Here is a 13260-nt window from a genome sequence, read left to right as displayed (position 1 = left end):
CAACCTATATAATCTCTGTATTTAAATTATATGAGGGATTTTAATAAAACATGTAAGACAGATAATAGATAAAGTAGTTAATTTTATAAAAAGATTTACAAAGGTTAATGGAGAAGGTTTTTGACAAAAACTTTTTGTTAAAATGATTAATAGAAAGATAATATGACAAAAGTAATAATTATTTATGAGGTTAACATGGTCAGTTAAAGTTAAACGAGAGTGGAGTAGAAATGGATGGGAATTGAGTGAATCTTTAGAGAGAGTAAAAGACCGAGTTGTGAGAGATTCGAATAAAATAGAGTAGAGTAGAGAATGATGAGAACTGCTTGTCAAGCAACAAGAGTATGGTAGAGGGTCGCTAACTGTTTTCTGATGGAGTGTAGCAGAGAAAAAAATGACTAAGACAAAGGGAGACCGAAAGAAAAACCGATGGGTAAGAGTGAGGGTATGTGTGTGGCGATAGGGTTACGTGGGCGGACGTATCATACGGAAGAGATAATAGTAATTTGTTTTCACATGAATTATGGCAAGAATAAAAATACATATGTGATTTTTATGTTTTTTTTAATAAAAATATAAAGAATTGAATTATAGTCTTTGTGGCAATGGTAATGGCAGAACTGCCCCTGGCATTCGCATATTATTCCGTAAATATCCAACCCACATAAATAACCACACTCTTCTATCACGCACCAGGCTAAAGCTTAACACAGCCGCCGCTGCTCCTCCCAGCTCACCACCCGCCCTACCTCCGAACGTTGTCTTCGTTGCTCCACGTAGCGTTAAATAACATGGGTTCGAAGAAGAAAGGTTTATTCTCTATTCTACTTTGATCAAATTCGTCGGTGTTTTGCCCTTTTGTACTGTAAAAAAAAGGTTATGATACTGATTTTTCATACTATTTTTCATGCTAATTTTAGACAGGAAACCGAAGAAGGTTTCCGGCAAAGATGAACAGAAGGAAGATAACACAGAGGAAGTACCTATAAAGTCTGTGGAAAATGCAAACGCGCATAAGAGCCAGTTACAAAGACTTTCAGAAAAGGTGAGCCCAAATTAATTCCTTTTGATTTAGAACCCTAACATCAATTTAATGTGGTTGAAAGATAACCAACAGCGTTATTCTATAGCTTCAGTTTCTTCAAAAAGTTCAAACTGCAATTACTGATTATCGTTCATTTTATGGGTAAACAACAATATAAAAGAACTTTGTTTACTGCTTCAGCTTTTTTGCTACTGATTATCGTTTGTGGAGTTAGGGTTAGGTTTACAAGCCTCTTTAATTTGTGATTCCGTAGATTATACATCAGTGTTCCTTCTTAATTACTGTTTAATGATTGCAAATTCGATTTCAGTGTGTATAATTTAGACTCTGGCTAGTGATGCATTGTAAAATATAAACATTATAAGATACTTTAATCACTCTAGTAGCCTACATTTCTTATGGTTTAAAACATGAAATCAAATATGAATATGGCTTTAATAATCCAGAAAATCCATATTACTTTGGTTATTATTATCGGATCATGAAACAATTTTGATTCTTCTTTCATTATGAACCATTTGAATGTTGATAAAATCACATTTTTACCCCTACAGGATCCAGAGTTTTATGAATACTTGAAGGAACACGACAAAGAGCTTCTTGAATTTGATGATGAGGTAAGAGTCAAATATAAGCTTCTTTAATAATATGTATAAGGAATCCTCTATGTAGATTGTAAACTAATTTTCTTTTCATCCATAGGAGGATGGAGAAACAGACATGGATGATGATGATAACACACAAGAAGGTCAAGATGAAGAAGATGAAACTCAATCTTCCACAAAAAAGGACCAAGAATCCTCCACAAAAGCAGTAACAAGTGAAATGGTGGATTCATGGATTAAAACCATTCATGAAGAACGAAGAATAGGTGCAATTCGATCAATCATGAGAGCTTTTAGGAGTGCATGTCATTGTGGTGATGATGATAGTGAATCAAAGTTGAGCTCAATGTCTTTTCCTGTTTTCAATAAGATTTTGTTGTTTGTGTTGAGTGAGATGGATGGGATTTTGAGAACAATTCTTAAGCTTCCACTTTCGGGTGGAAAGAAGGAGATGATTGTTGAGTTGATGAACACAAGAGCATGGAAAAACTATAATCATTTAGTGAAGGCGTATCTTGGAAATGCTCTTCATGTTTTGAATCAAATGACAGATACAGATATGATTGCTTTTACATTGAGACGTTTGAAGTACTCTTCTTTGTTTCTTGCTGCTTTTCCAAGCTTACTAAGGAAGTATATAAAGGTGCGTGTTTTCTTGTTTTCTTGTTTTCAAGCTTTTGCTTTTTTTTTGTGGATTATAAATGTGCTTTGACTAAAGTATATCATCGGTTGACTATTTGCAAATGAGTATGAAATTTACGAAGTACCCTTTTTGACTGGTTGATTTCAAGATTCCATTTTAACACCCATGGAATTCAATTCCAAGCATTGTCCCACTTGTTGAAATTACCAAAATGCCCTTTTTACCCTAGAATTCTACAAATCAAAGAGAAATATACAAACCCTTTGATAGTTTTTTTTCAAAACCAACCAAACAGAGATACAGAAAGGAATGGATTTTTTATGTGCTTTTGTCTAAAATATACCATCAGTTGACTATTTGCAAATGAGTATGAAATTACCTAAATACCCTTTTTTGACTGGTTGATTTCACATGGAATTCAATTCCAAGCATTTCCCTCATGTCAGAATTACCAAAATATTGTAACCCTAAATTCCACAAATCAAAGAGAAATACACAAACCCATTGATACTTTTCTTAAATCAAACAGAAATACACAATCGAATGGAGTTTCATTTCATTTTGCTTCCATCCAAACACATAACAAATTTCAATAATTTCATATTCCAATTCCTTTTCTTCTGATTATATGACAGGTTGTTCTTCATTTTTGGGGCACTGGTGGAGGTGCACTACCAATAGTTTCATTACTATTCCTTAGAGATATATGCATTCGTTTAGGTTCTGATTGTATAGACGAATGTTTCAAAGGAATATACAAAGCATATGTCCTAAATTGTCATTTTGTAAACCCAAGCAAACTTCAACAAGTACAGTTTCTTGGAAATTGTGTCAATGAGCTTTATAGAGTCGATCTTCCATCTGCATATCAACACGCCTTTCTTTTCATTCGCCAATTATCTGTGATTTTACATGAAGCACTTTCAACAAAAAGGAAGGTAAACAAATAAATTCTTTAATTCTTTCTCTAATCAACTTCTTGTTGTTTCAGTGTCTGTTTTATTATGCTTATAGGTTTTGTATTTGGATTAATCTCATAAAAGACCTTATATTTTTCGTTTTTTTTTTTTACAAAAAAGGGTTTTATGCAGAAAAGTCTCATTATTTTTTGATAAAGTCCTAAAAATAATCTTGAACAGAAAAGTCCTGATCATTTAATATTTTGCAGAATTTAACGAAAAAGTCTTTATTTTTATTTTAACAGGAAATGACAGATTATCATGTAAAGTTAAAATAATCATCAGGACTTTTCTGTTAAATGTTTTTAGGACTTTATCAAAAATCTTCCCAAAAGAATGAGACTTTTCTGCATAAAACCCCCAAAAAAATTTGTAAAATATGGGGGGTTTTTTTCGAGAAAACTAAAAAAGTTAGGTTTAACAGAATTTTTTTCGGAAAAAAATTACAAAGTTGAGGGCTTTTTCGGAAAAAATGAAAAAATAAAGATAGAGAGGTTTAATCTGTTAAAAAACACAAAATGTAAGGTCTTTTAATTGTTTCACAAAAAACACTAAAGGGTCTGTTTTATTATGCTTATTATAGGTTTTATATTTTGGTCTTTCAACAGGAAATCTTTAGGAAAGTTTATGAATGGAAGTATATGAATTGTCTTCAACTTTGGACTGGAGCTATTTGTGCATATGGATCAGAAGCTGATTTTAAGCCACTTGCATATCCATTAACTCAAATTATTTCTGGAGTTGTGAGATTAGTTCCAACTGCTCGATATCTTCCACTAAGATTAAGATGCATCAGGATGCTGAATCAGATTGCTAATGCTACAAACACCTTTATTCCAGTTGCTGTTCTTCTTTCTGACATGTTGGATATGAAAGAGCTGAATAAACCTCCAACTGGAGGTGTTGGAAAAGCTGTTGATTTGAGAACTGTTTTAAGGGTAAGTTTTGTTTTATGAAAAAAGGGTTTATTACAAGAAATCGATAGCAATTTGATTTTGTTTATTTGTGTGTGAGATTTCATTTTGAAGTTGAAAAGGACTTATTGACTTATGAAGGTGGAAAAAAGGAGTTTTTAAAAGTGTTTGGATTAGCTTTTTAGTGGCAAAAGTCAATAAGTTAAAAAGTGTTTGGCTTAAAATTGTTTTTTTTATCCCAATAAGATATAAGTCATTTCAAAAAGTCACAAATTGTTACTTGTTAAAAACTCCTTTTCAAAGGGTAAACAAAAAGTTGTTTTAAAAGTCCTTATTAGGTATCCAAACACTTTTTATTTAACTTATAATAAGTTAAAAAGTCAGTTTTAGATGAACACCCAAACACCCTCTAAGGCAGATATCTTACATAGAAATACACTAATGAAAATAAGCTCTTTATCTTTTTGAATGATTTGAAATATGTTCAATTATTTCATAAAGCACCATAGTAATGAAAATGACTAGAATTTGGGTAACTTTGCTATAATAAATAAATAAAACATACATTACTATTTCTTTCATTTAACCTTTATAAAAAAAAAAAAATCAAACTTTTTACATTTTTAAACGATTTGAAAATGGCAGGTTAGCAAGGCGACTATAAAGACACGATCTTTCCAAGAAGCATGTGTTTTTAGTGTAATTGAAGAACTTGCTGAGCATTTAGCACAATGGAGTTATTCTCCTTCTTTCTTTGAGCTTTCTTTTATTCCAGCTGTTCGTATGCGAAGCTTCTGTAAATCTACAAAAGTTGAGAGATTTAGGCGTGAAATGAGGCAATTCATTCGTGAGGTGAACAAATTTTTATTATCATTTTGTTTCTTGAAACTAATGGATTTTGATTTTGATGATTAATATGTTCTCTTGGTTGTTTTATGATATGCAGATTGAAGCTAACTCTGAGTTCACTAATAAAAAAAGAATGTCCATTTCTTATCTACCAAATGATCCTTCTGCTTCATCGTTTATGGAGGTTTGCATATTTTTGGTGCTATAGTTTGAGACTTTTTAAACTACATTTATGTGAAGTCAATGGTGTGTTTGACTTGAAACAGGAAGAGAAAAAGAAGGGTGTTAGTCCTTTGTCTAAATACGTTGCCATTCTTCGTCAAAAAGCACAACAAAGAAACGATTCATTGGTTGAGTCCAGGTTTGTTAAATGTTTCATTTTTTTTAAATATTTTTTACAACAAATTTATAGAATAGAGTTCAAATTATATTCGTATCTACATATAATATATGAAATTGATTTGGCGTATGTTTTTTTTCAGTATAATTGTGGGTGAAAAAGCATCAATCTTTGGTAAAAAGAAACGTAAAGATGATGATGATGATGATGAGGATGATGATGATGATGATGATGATGATGATGTGAATGTTGATGGTGCTGCTGTCTTTAGTTCTACATGGTTACCAAGTGGTGATCGCAAGTATGTTTTTTTTTTTTTTTCTAACTTTGTTGATCTCTTTGTCACTTCACGATGTATTTTTTTTAACGAATTGTTTTTTTAATAGGGCTAAGAATCTTGAAGAGGATGAAAAGGATAAAAAGGAAAAGAAGCGACAGAAACAGAAAGTTGTTGGGAAAAAGGGTGCTACTGATGAAGATGTTGTGGAGGATTTTGTTCTTAGCTCAGATGAAGAAGAAGAGGAGTTGAGTGATGATGAGAATCCTGTTGAAACAGAAGATGTTAAAGCAAAAGCAAAACCACAACACAAGAAGGCGTCTGGAAAATCGTCAAAAAGAAAGGGAAATTTTAGAACCAAGAATAGGTCTAAGAAAAGAAACAAGGCAAACTAGGAAAAATTATTTATAGCTTGATATTGTTGTTATGCATCTGAATCTTATTGATTTTTTTTTTTTTTTTAATGTTTATTTGGGATTGAGATCCTGCAATTTTGACTTTTCAGCTTTAAATCGAACAAAAAGTTAAGCGTAAGTCGAGTAACACTGTAGTTTTTTTATCATTTAAAAGACATGTTTATTTGGGATTGAGATCCTGCAATTTGGCTTTTGCTATTGTTTTTTTTTTAATTACACTTGATAATTTTGTACCTTTTGTCTATACCTAAAACACCTTCGCTTAGGAGTATTTAGAAAGAAAAGTATTTTTTTGCTCTTATTGATCACAAAAACAAAATAGCATTTCTATTACGACAAAACGATAGAAGAATGTTATGTTTTGGTGAAGAAAATATAATAGATAAAAAGTAAAAATAATGTAATATTTTTCCAGCTTACATTTTCAATTTATAGACTTAATAACTTAATCTCAAAATAAAACGTTTCAGACAAATATAAGTTATAACCAACCGTTTCCAATCTTGCCTTACCTCTTAGAACTATCATTTTTTTACCCACATTCCATCCTTACCCATGTGACACAACGCAAGTAACAATACAGAAACCCAACTTTTAACTTTTTTTTTTTTTTTCTAAAAATCTGAAACAAAAAAAAAACCTAGTACCAACAAACTCACAACTGTCCTCAACAATCAACATCTCAGATACTCCAAAACTAAAAAAAATAACCCTCAAAATCAAGCTCCAGAACTACGCAATTCTTCAGCACCATGAGCAAAATGACACCTCTCCCCAAAAGTACAAGTCCCTTTAGCAAAATTCTCACAAAGCTTTGTCTTAAAATTCCCCGCCGGACCACCACCACCACCACCACCCGCCGCCTTTCCAAATCCCTTTTGTGGCGGCAGTGGTCCAGAAGCCGAACTTATATTCACAATCAACTCACGCACCATTTGACTCGCATGTTTAATCTGATCAAAAGTCCCTTCCAATTCAATATTTCTCAAATTCGGATCCGATTCATGATCTCTTATTGACAATTTAGCTCCAGTCAACCGACTAATTTGCTTAGAGTTGACTCCGCTTTTTCCAATAATAGCTCCCGCTAGTGACGCGTTGACACTGATTTTCGCGGTTGCAGAGGCGCCAAAACTGGCGGCAGCGGCGGTGTTTGCCGCCGGATTGAAATCACTCCGCCCACCACCACCACCGCCGCCGCCAAATCTAGCCATGGCGCGTGGGTCTTCGTGGTGAGATGGGGCGGTTGGTTTCCCGAGTTCCCATTCACCATGGGCGAAATGACACTTGTCACCAAATCGACAGCCTTCAGCGGTGTTGAATTTGTTGCAGAGGCGGCTTTTGACAGCTGGCGGTGATGACCCGTCCGGGAAGGATGGCGGGAGGACAGGTGGTCTGTTGGTTGGTGGAAGCGCCGGGTGGTTGCCGCCAGTCATTTGGTTGACTGCTTTCAGACCTCCGGGAACATAGTGCAAGAAATGACACCCTTCACCAAATGGGCATCCAGAAGTGCTGCATATCAAAATAAAAAACAGAATGGAGAATGTCAAAAGTCAAAACTAAAATGACTATTATGTCCCTGTGTTAGTTCTATGTAAATTAAGTGCTATATAACCAAAATCGATAATACCCATTGATGTGATGTATTGAGCTTTATATGTTTTGTATACTGTGTAATTTTAGTTTTCCAAATAAGAAATTCCCTGTATCATGACCATAGATGATAATATGATATTGATTATTGAAATTTGAAAACAAGAATTTGAAGTATTGAGATGTATTAAAGATTGGAATTAATGTTTCTTTCATGAAACGATGAGTTTTCTGTAGTTCTGTTCTCAACTCCTTGTTATGATGGTAGTTGTTATCTTGATTGATTATGTGTGTAGATATCATATCATATAACCTGTATCAAAACTTTAGATTTCCAAGCCATTAGTCCAGATGATACATATTTTAATTGTGTAGTGTAATTTTCATGAAATTAATAAGCATTACAATATACTATGAATAATTTAATTTACAAGATTGATTTTAGCCAAGTTAGAATTTAAACCTGAAAAACTTTGTGCATGGCTTCGATTTGCTTCCTAAACCAGATTGAAACGACTCCGTGTCTGTTACATCACATTAATTATTTTATCTCAGTTGTAATTTCAAGATTTACAAAGTTGCACACGCTCTGCTCTAAGAGCTTATCATTAATTAATTCCTCTCACACTCGACAATTTCTCTTCGGACAACGACTTAATAACTTATTTAACTTCGTTGAACGAAAGCTCGAACGCTAGAAAGAAGAAAAAGAAATTATTCGACGATGAATATTGAACAACTTGTTTGAATGACAGTTCCACATAGGTACTACATTTAAAATGAAAAACTAGACGGGCGATCGAATGGGAAAAGGAATCTTCAAGCATTAAACATTATCGAAACCCTAGATCTAGATTGAAGAAGAGAGATTCGATGTTACCTTGTTTGGATTTCTTGAATCCACCGTTGCCATTCAAACCAGCTGGCCTCCCTCGTTTTCTAGCTAGGCCGAATTCCATGGCGAATCGTTGCAGAGAGTTAGGTTACAAGGGGGAAAGTGGGAGAGTGATGAAGATCGGTTAGGGTTTGCAGAGAGCGAAGGGGCTTGAAAAAGGGGGAAAATGATAGAGATCTAGAACGTGTAGATTTTAGTAGAGTGATTGGTCAAAGTCGTCGTTTTTAACTTTTAATTTACATTTATATGGGCCTTAAATGAAACCAATCATATATTGGGCTTTACCAGACATTTGCAATAAGAGATTAAATGTTAAAATTCCACCTGTTTTAAATATTTTATTTTGGGAAAAACATTACGATTTCAAGGATAAATAAAGCGTACATTAGTTTGTCTTTTTCATGAAATTGTATATTTTTATTATTATTATTTTGTCTTTTATTTAATGAGGCGTGGAGCCGTATTATTACTGTGAAATTAGTTTCGTTATGAGATTAGTGGGCCGAAATTGGTGTCTTCGACCCACAAGTCAAGTGAGGAAAATTCACCTCACAGTCTGAAAAATAACTGAACTGATCACTGCTCCAAATAATGTCTCTACAGGTCCCCTATACAAAAAACAGGGGCCTAATCTCAATCCAATATTCGATTTACCCAAAATAACCTAAGTAAAACTTGGTCAAAAGTCAATGGTCAATGCCAAAATTCAAAAGTCAAAGTTCCAAGTCAGGTTAAGTACGCCGTGCATACTCCATATCTACTAGGAATGCAAACGGGGGCGGATATTGACGGATACTGCAATACCCGTCCTCGTCCCCGTCCCCGCTCTGTCTAATTCCCGATAGGTGCAAGTAAAAATATATCCGCCGAATACAGATAACCCGATAAATACAGGTTCAGTAAAAAATATAAAGGAAAATAACATTTCAAAATCTATATATCAAATGATATCACAATTAAGAAGAAAATTAATAGTCATACAGATTATACATACATGCAACACATAGAGTATTAGATGATACAGATTATACATTCATGAAAATGACACAAAAATAAGATCACATCAATTTAAAAAAGAAATTCGAAGCAATAAGATCATATTAAATAGAAATCGATAACCACTCAGCTATACATACATTCTATAACCATTCGATCATTCGGTAATAACTAAAATCGATATACATTCAGCCATTCAGTCATTCGTTATATAGATGAGACATAGATTTAATAGCCACTTAGCCATTCAACCATTCATACAATACATATAAACAATACATACATATATAAAAATCAGATGAATAAATGATATCACAATTCAAAAAAAAAAGTTATTTAATAGCCAAAAATGTTTGATTATTTCAATATAATCCACAAAAAAATCAAAGAAATAACAGGATAATCAAAGCAATAACATTAGAAGAAAACAAGAACAACGAAATCGAGTGCAAAAAAAGAGTTAGAGAAAGAAAAATCGAGTTGAAGGTTTGAGTGCTTGGCTTTTGAGACTTGAATCAAGAAAATCGAGCTTCTTCCGACTTAAGTCTCGAGGAGTTGAAGTCTTGATTCCTTGAATTGCTTGAAGATTGTGAAGCTAGTGGTGTTGGCGAGAAAACTGAAAAGACAATAACTCGTGACTAAGTTTAATCTTGGAGGAATAAATACGATTGTATATTAAAAGGGATTAGGAAGATAGTAAAGTTATCTCCTAAAGGGTGTATGGTGAAGCCTGGAGAATGGAAAAGTTAGAGCATGCAATCGTGTGTGCTTATGTGAAACTTTGGAAAACAATAACTATTAAATTGAATCTAATGGGTTGAAGATTTCCCGACATTGCCCGTGGTGGTGATAGTTTCACTTTTCACACCGGGGAAAGGTACCAACATATCTACTGGTAGGTGCTTGAGTTGCAGGAACAGTGGCAGGAGTGGTAGCGGCATGAACTGTCATTACTTGTTGTTTCTTGGAGGGCTCCTGCGAAAGCTGCCCCTTTCGTTTGTTCCAGTTTTGCTTCCTTTTCCCTCCACTCTCCCTTTGTGGTTCGGGAGCGGCTATCACTTTATCCAGATCGACCCCGTGGTCAATCAGAGTCTGCGCTAGACACTTGGCGCTATTGAAAGTATAAGGCTTAGCAGCCAAGACATTCCCTTGAGTTGGGGGAGTCAATCCCCAGATGTACCTTTCAATTTTCTTGTTTTTCGGGGTGACCATCCCCAAACAAAGATGAGCCAGATCTTCAAACCTTGCAGTGTACGTAGAAATGTCGGAGCCCTTCATCTTCAAGTTTCAGAGTTCGTGCTCCAATTTTTGCATCTCGCCCCTTGGGCAGTACTCAACAAGCATCAGTTCTTTCAGACTCTCCCATCCCAGGCATTGGCTACCGGAATAGTTAGGTATTTGACTCGGCTGTTCCACCAAGTTAATGCTCTATCAGTGAAGGTGCAAGCAACAAACTTCACTTTGCTGGCCTCGGAGCAAGAACAAATCTCGAAAATTGATTTGATCTTCTCGAACCAGCGAGTTAAGGCGATGACTCCTTCCTTGCCGTCGAAGGATTTGGGCTTTGCATTCATAAAATCCTTGTAGGAACACTCCTTTGGGTGTCCCTAAATACCATCAAGATTCAGAGGGTGGGTACCACTTCCTGATCCGCCAGAACCACTAGGATTTATTTGCTCCATCGCGCCAGCCACAGCGGCTGTAACTACTGCTTGGAACAAGGTAGGATCGAATTGAGGAGGTGGTGGTGGTGCCGGATCCGTTGAGGAATTGTTGTTCTTTTGGTTGGGTCTCTTCTTTGGAGGTATCTTGTTCTAAAATAATCAGGAAGAAGAGGATGGTAAGTCCCCTAGATTGAAATCAAGAGATATGAACAAGATATATCTCAACTTGATGGGTAAAGTTGTCACACCCCCAAACCAGAATGACGGAAACATTCGGGGGTGGATGACTTCACGTAGTATCATAACAATTGAATATCGTAAAGAAAGTAACACAACCATCATGTATATAATAAAAATGTACATTGTTGCGTTATACATGTTTCCAAAAGAATATTACAATATGATGATTTAAAATGTTTGATAATAATTGCCTTAGCGTTCCTTCTTCAAAAGCTGGTAGTTACATGTATTACTGATTCCCTGAGAAATACAAGTGGTTTCGAAAAAGTGTCAACAATAAAGTTGATGAGTTCATAAGTGTTTTTGTACTGAAAAAGTATGTCTTTTTGGAAGAAAAATAGATGAACGTAGTTTCCAGAAAATCTAATATTTTCCACATATAGTTTGAAAAGTTCCCAAAGTTGGAGGGCGTTAGTATCCTTCGTACTTAAATGATAAAGATGAATTTTGTATTCAAAATAATATAAATATTGAATGCATATATGAGTCTCGTAAATCAAGCTTGTTTTTATACTTTCGTGCTTCAATGATAAAGACGAATTTTGTACTCAAAATAATGTAAATACTGAATGCATATATGAGTCTCGTAAATCAAGCTTGTTTTTATACTTTCGTGTGAGTCTTATAACCATACTATTGACATAGACTGCCATATATGAGTCTCGTAAATCAAGCTTGTTTTTATACTTTCGTGCTTCAATGATAAAGACGAATTTTGTACTCAAAATAATGTAAATACTGAATGCATATATGAGTCTCGTAAATCAAGCTTGTTTTTATACTTTCGTGTGAGTCTTATAACCATACTATTGACATAGACTGCCTGTAACAACATTCTTCAGGTGTTGTAGTGTTATGACATTTGTCACCCCAGACCTGTCGGTCTCACTGTAGCTAACAGTTTAGGTGCGGGGTTGTCAATCCCGTATAGATCTATACACAAGTATCACGCTCTCCATTCAAGAGATTATGGCTTATAATACATGACTTGAAATGCATACTTAAGAGTACGTTGAAGTTGAAAATCTCACATCACTTAGTATAAATAGATTTACGATAAGAAAGTCTTTATTTCACTTTAGGTGAAAGTATTTCGTTTTTCAAGATGTATACATAAGAATGTATGAATAACTCGCAAACTATACCCATTATGGTCTTTCAGAAAGTATGTTCCATTTGGTGAAATACTAAACTTTATACGTAAAGTAAGATGTTGGTATCGAATAATAATATATAGATGTTGTATTTATATAAAACGATACGTTTTCTTGTATTGTACTTGTATTCCCCCCCCCCCCTAAAACATGAACTGCGGAAAGCTGCGTCTTCGAGCTTCTCGAGGATCTCGGTAGCGTAGAACCTTCGTCGGGGGCTCGGGTGTGGAACTGAGGGTGTCAGGACGGCCTCTGGTGCTTACAAGTGTGTGAAAGTGAGTGAGAGTTTGAGGAAAGTGTGCCAAAATCCGGAGTTCATGCCCTCTATTTATAGGGTTGAAGGTATGAGTACGCTGGGCGTACGCGTTACGCTGGGCGTACTTCGGTTACGCTGGGCGTAACTTTGCGTCATGGCTTACGACTCGGGTCTAGCTAGGCGTAGAGCTTGCAGCCGATGGGACTTGACTATGCACCTGAGTACGCTGGGCGTACTCTTGAATTACGTTGGGCGTAATTCCAGCTTCAATCTTCTAAATTTCGTAACTTTTGCGTACGGGCTCCGTTTTTCGCGTTCTTTATATCCACGCGTAGGTGAGACTATGATGTACAACTTTCATTTAGACTCTGTCGGCTAGTTTTGACGTTATTTTTAATACTATGTATTTAATAG

General features: G+C 35.0%; 2 protein-coding genes across 2 annotated transcripts; one reads left to right on the top strand and one right to left on the bottom strand.

Moving 5' to 3' along the window:
- Nucleotides 1-650: 650 nt before the first annotated feature.
- LOC111890226 (nucleolar complex-associated protein 2) lies at nt 651-6239 on the top strand. The gene is made up of 11 exons (XM_023886382.3): nt 651-810; nt 921-1045; nt 1600-1662; nt 1748-2293; nt 2929-3231; nt 3861-4190; nt 4812-5018; nt 5113-5199; nt 5282-5376; nt 5498-5656; nt 5742-6239. Exons 1-11 carry the CDS (start codon nt 792-794, stop codon nt 6025-6027), a joined length of 2220 nt encoding a protein of 739 aa, XP_023742150.1. The 5' UTR covers nt 651-791; the 3' UTR covers nt 6028-6239.
- Nucleotides 6240-6444: 205 nt separating this feature from the next.
- Nucleotides 6445-8729, bottom strand: LOC111890227 (zinc finger CCCH domain-containing protein 14). The gene is made up of 3 exons (XM_023886384.3): nt 8522-8729; nt 8105-8165; nt 6445-7560 (listed from the first exon to the last, which is right to left on the bottom strand). The coding sequence occupies exons 1-3, from the start codon at nt 8598-8600 to the stop codon at nt 6768-6770; spliced, it is 933 nt and encodes a 310-aa protein (XP_023742152.2). The 5' UTR covers nt 8601-8729; the 3' UTR covers nt 6445-6767.
- Between the last annotated feature and the right edge of the window lie 4531 nt (nt 8730-13260).

This window comes from Lactuca sativa, chromosome 6, assembly GCF_002870075.4.
Source record: "Lactuca sativa cultivar Salinas chromosome 6, Lsat_Salinas_v11, whole genome shotgun sequence".
NCBI classification, from domain to species: domain Eukaryota; kingdom Viridiplantae; phylum Streptophyta; class Magnoliopsida; order Asterales; family Asteraceae; genus Lactuca; species Lactuca sativa.
Note: the sequence above shows the minus strand (reverse complement) of the source record. Positions and strands in the feature narration are given on the sequence as shown.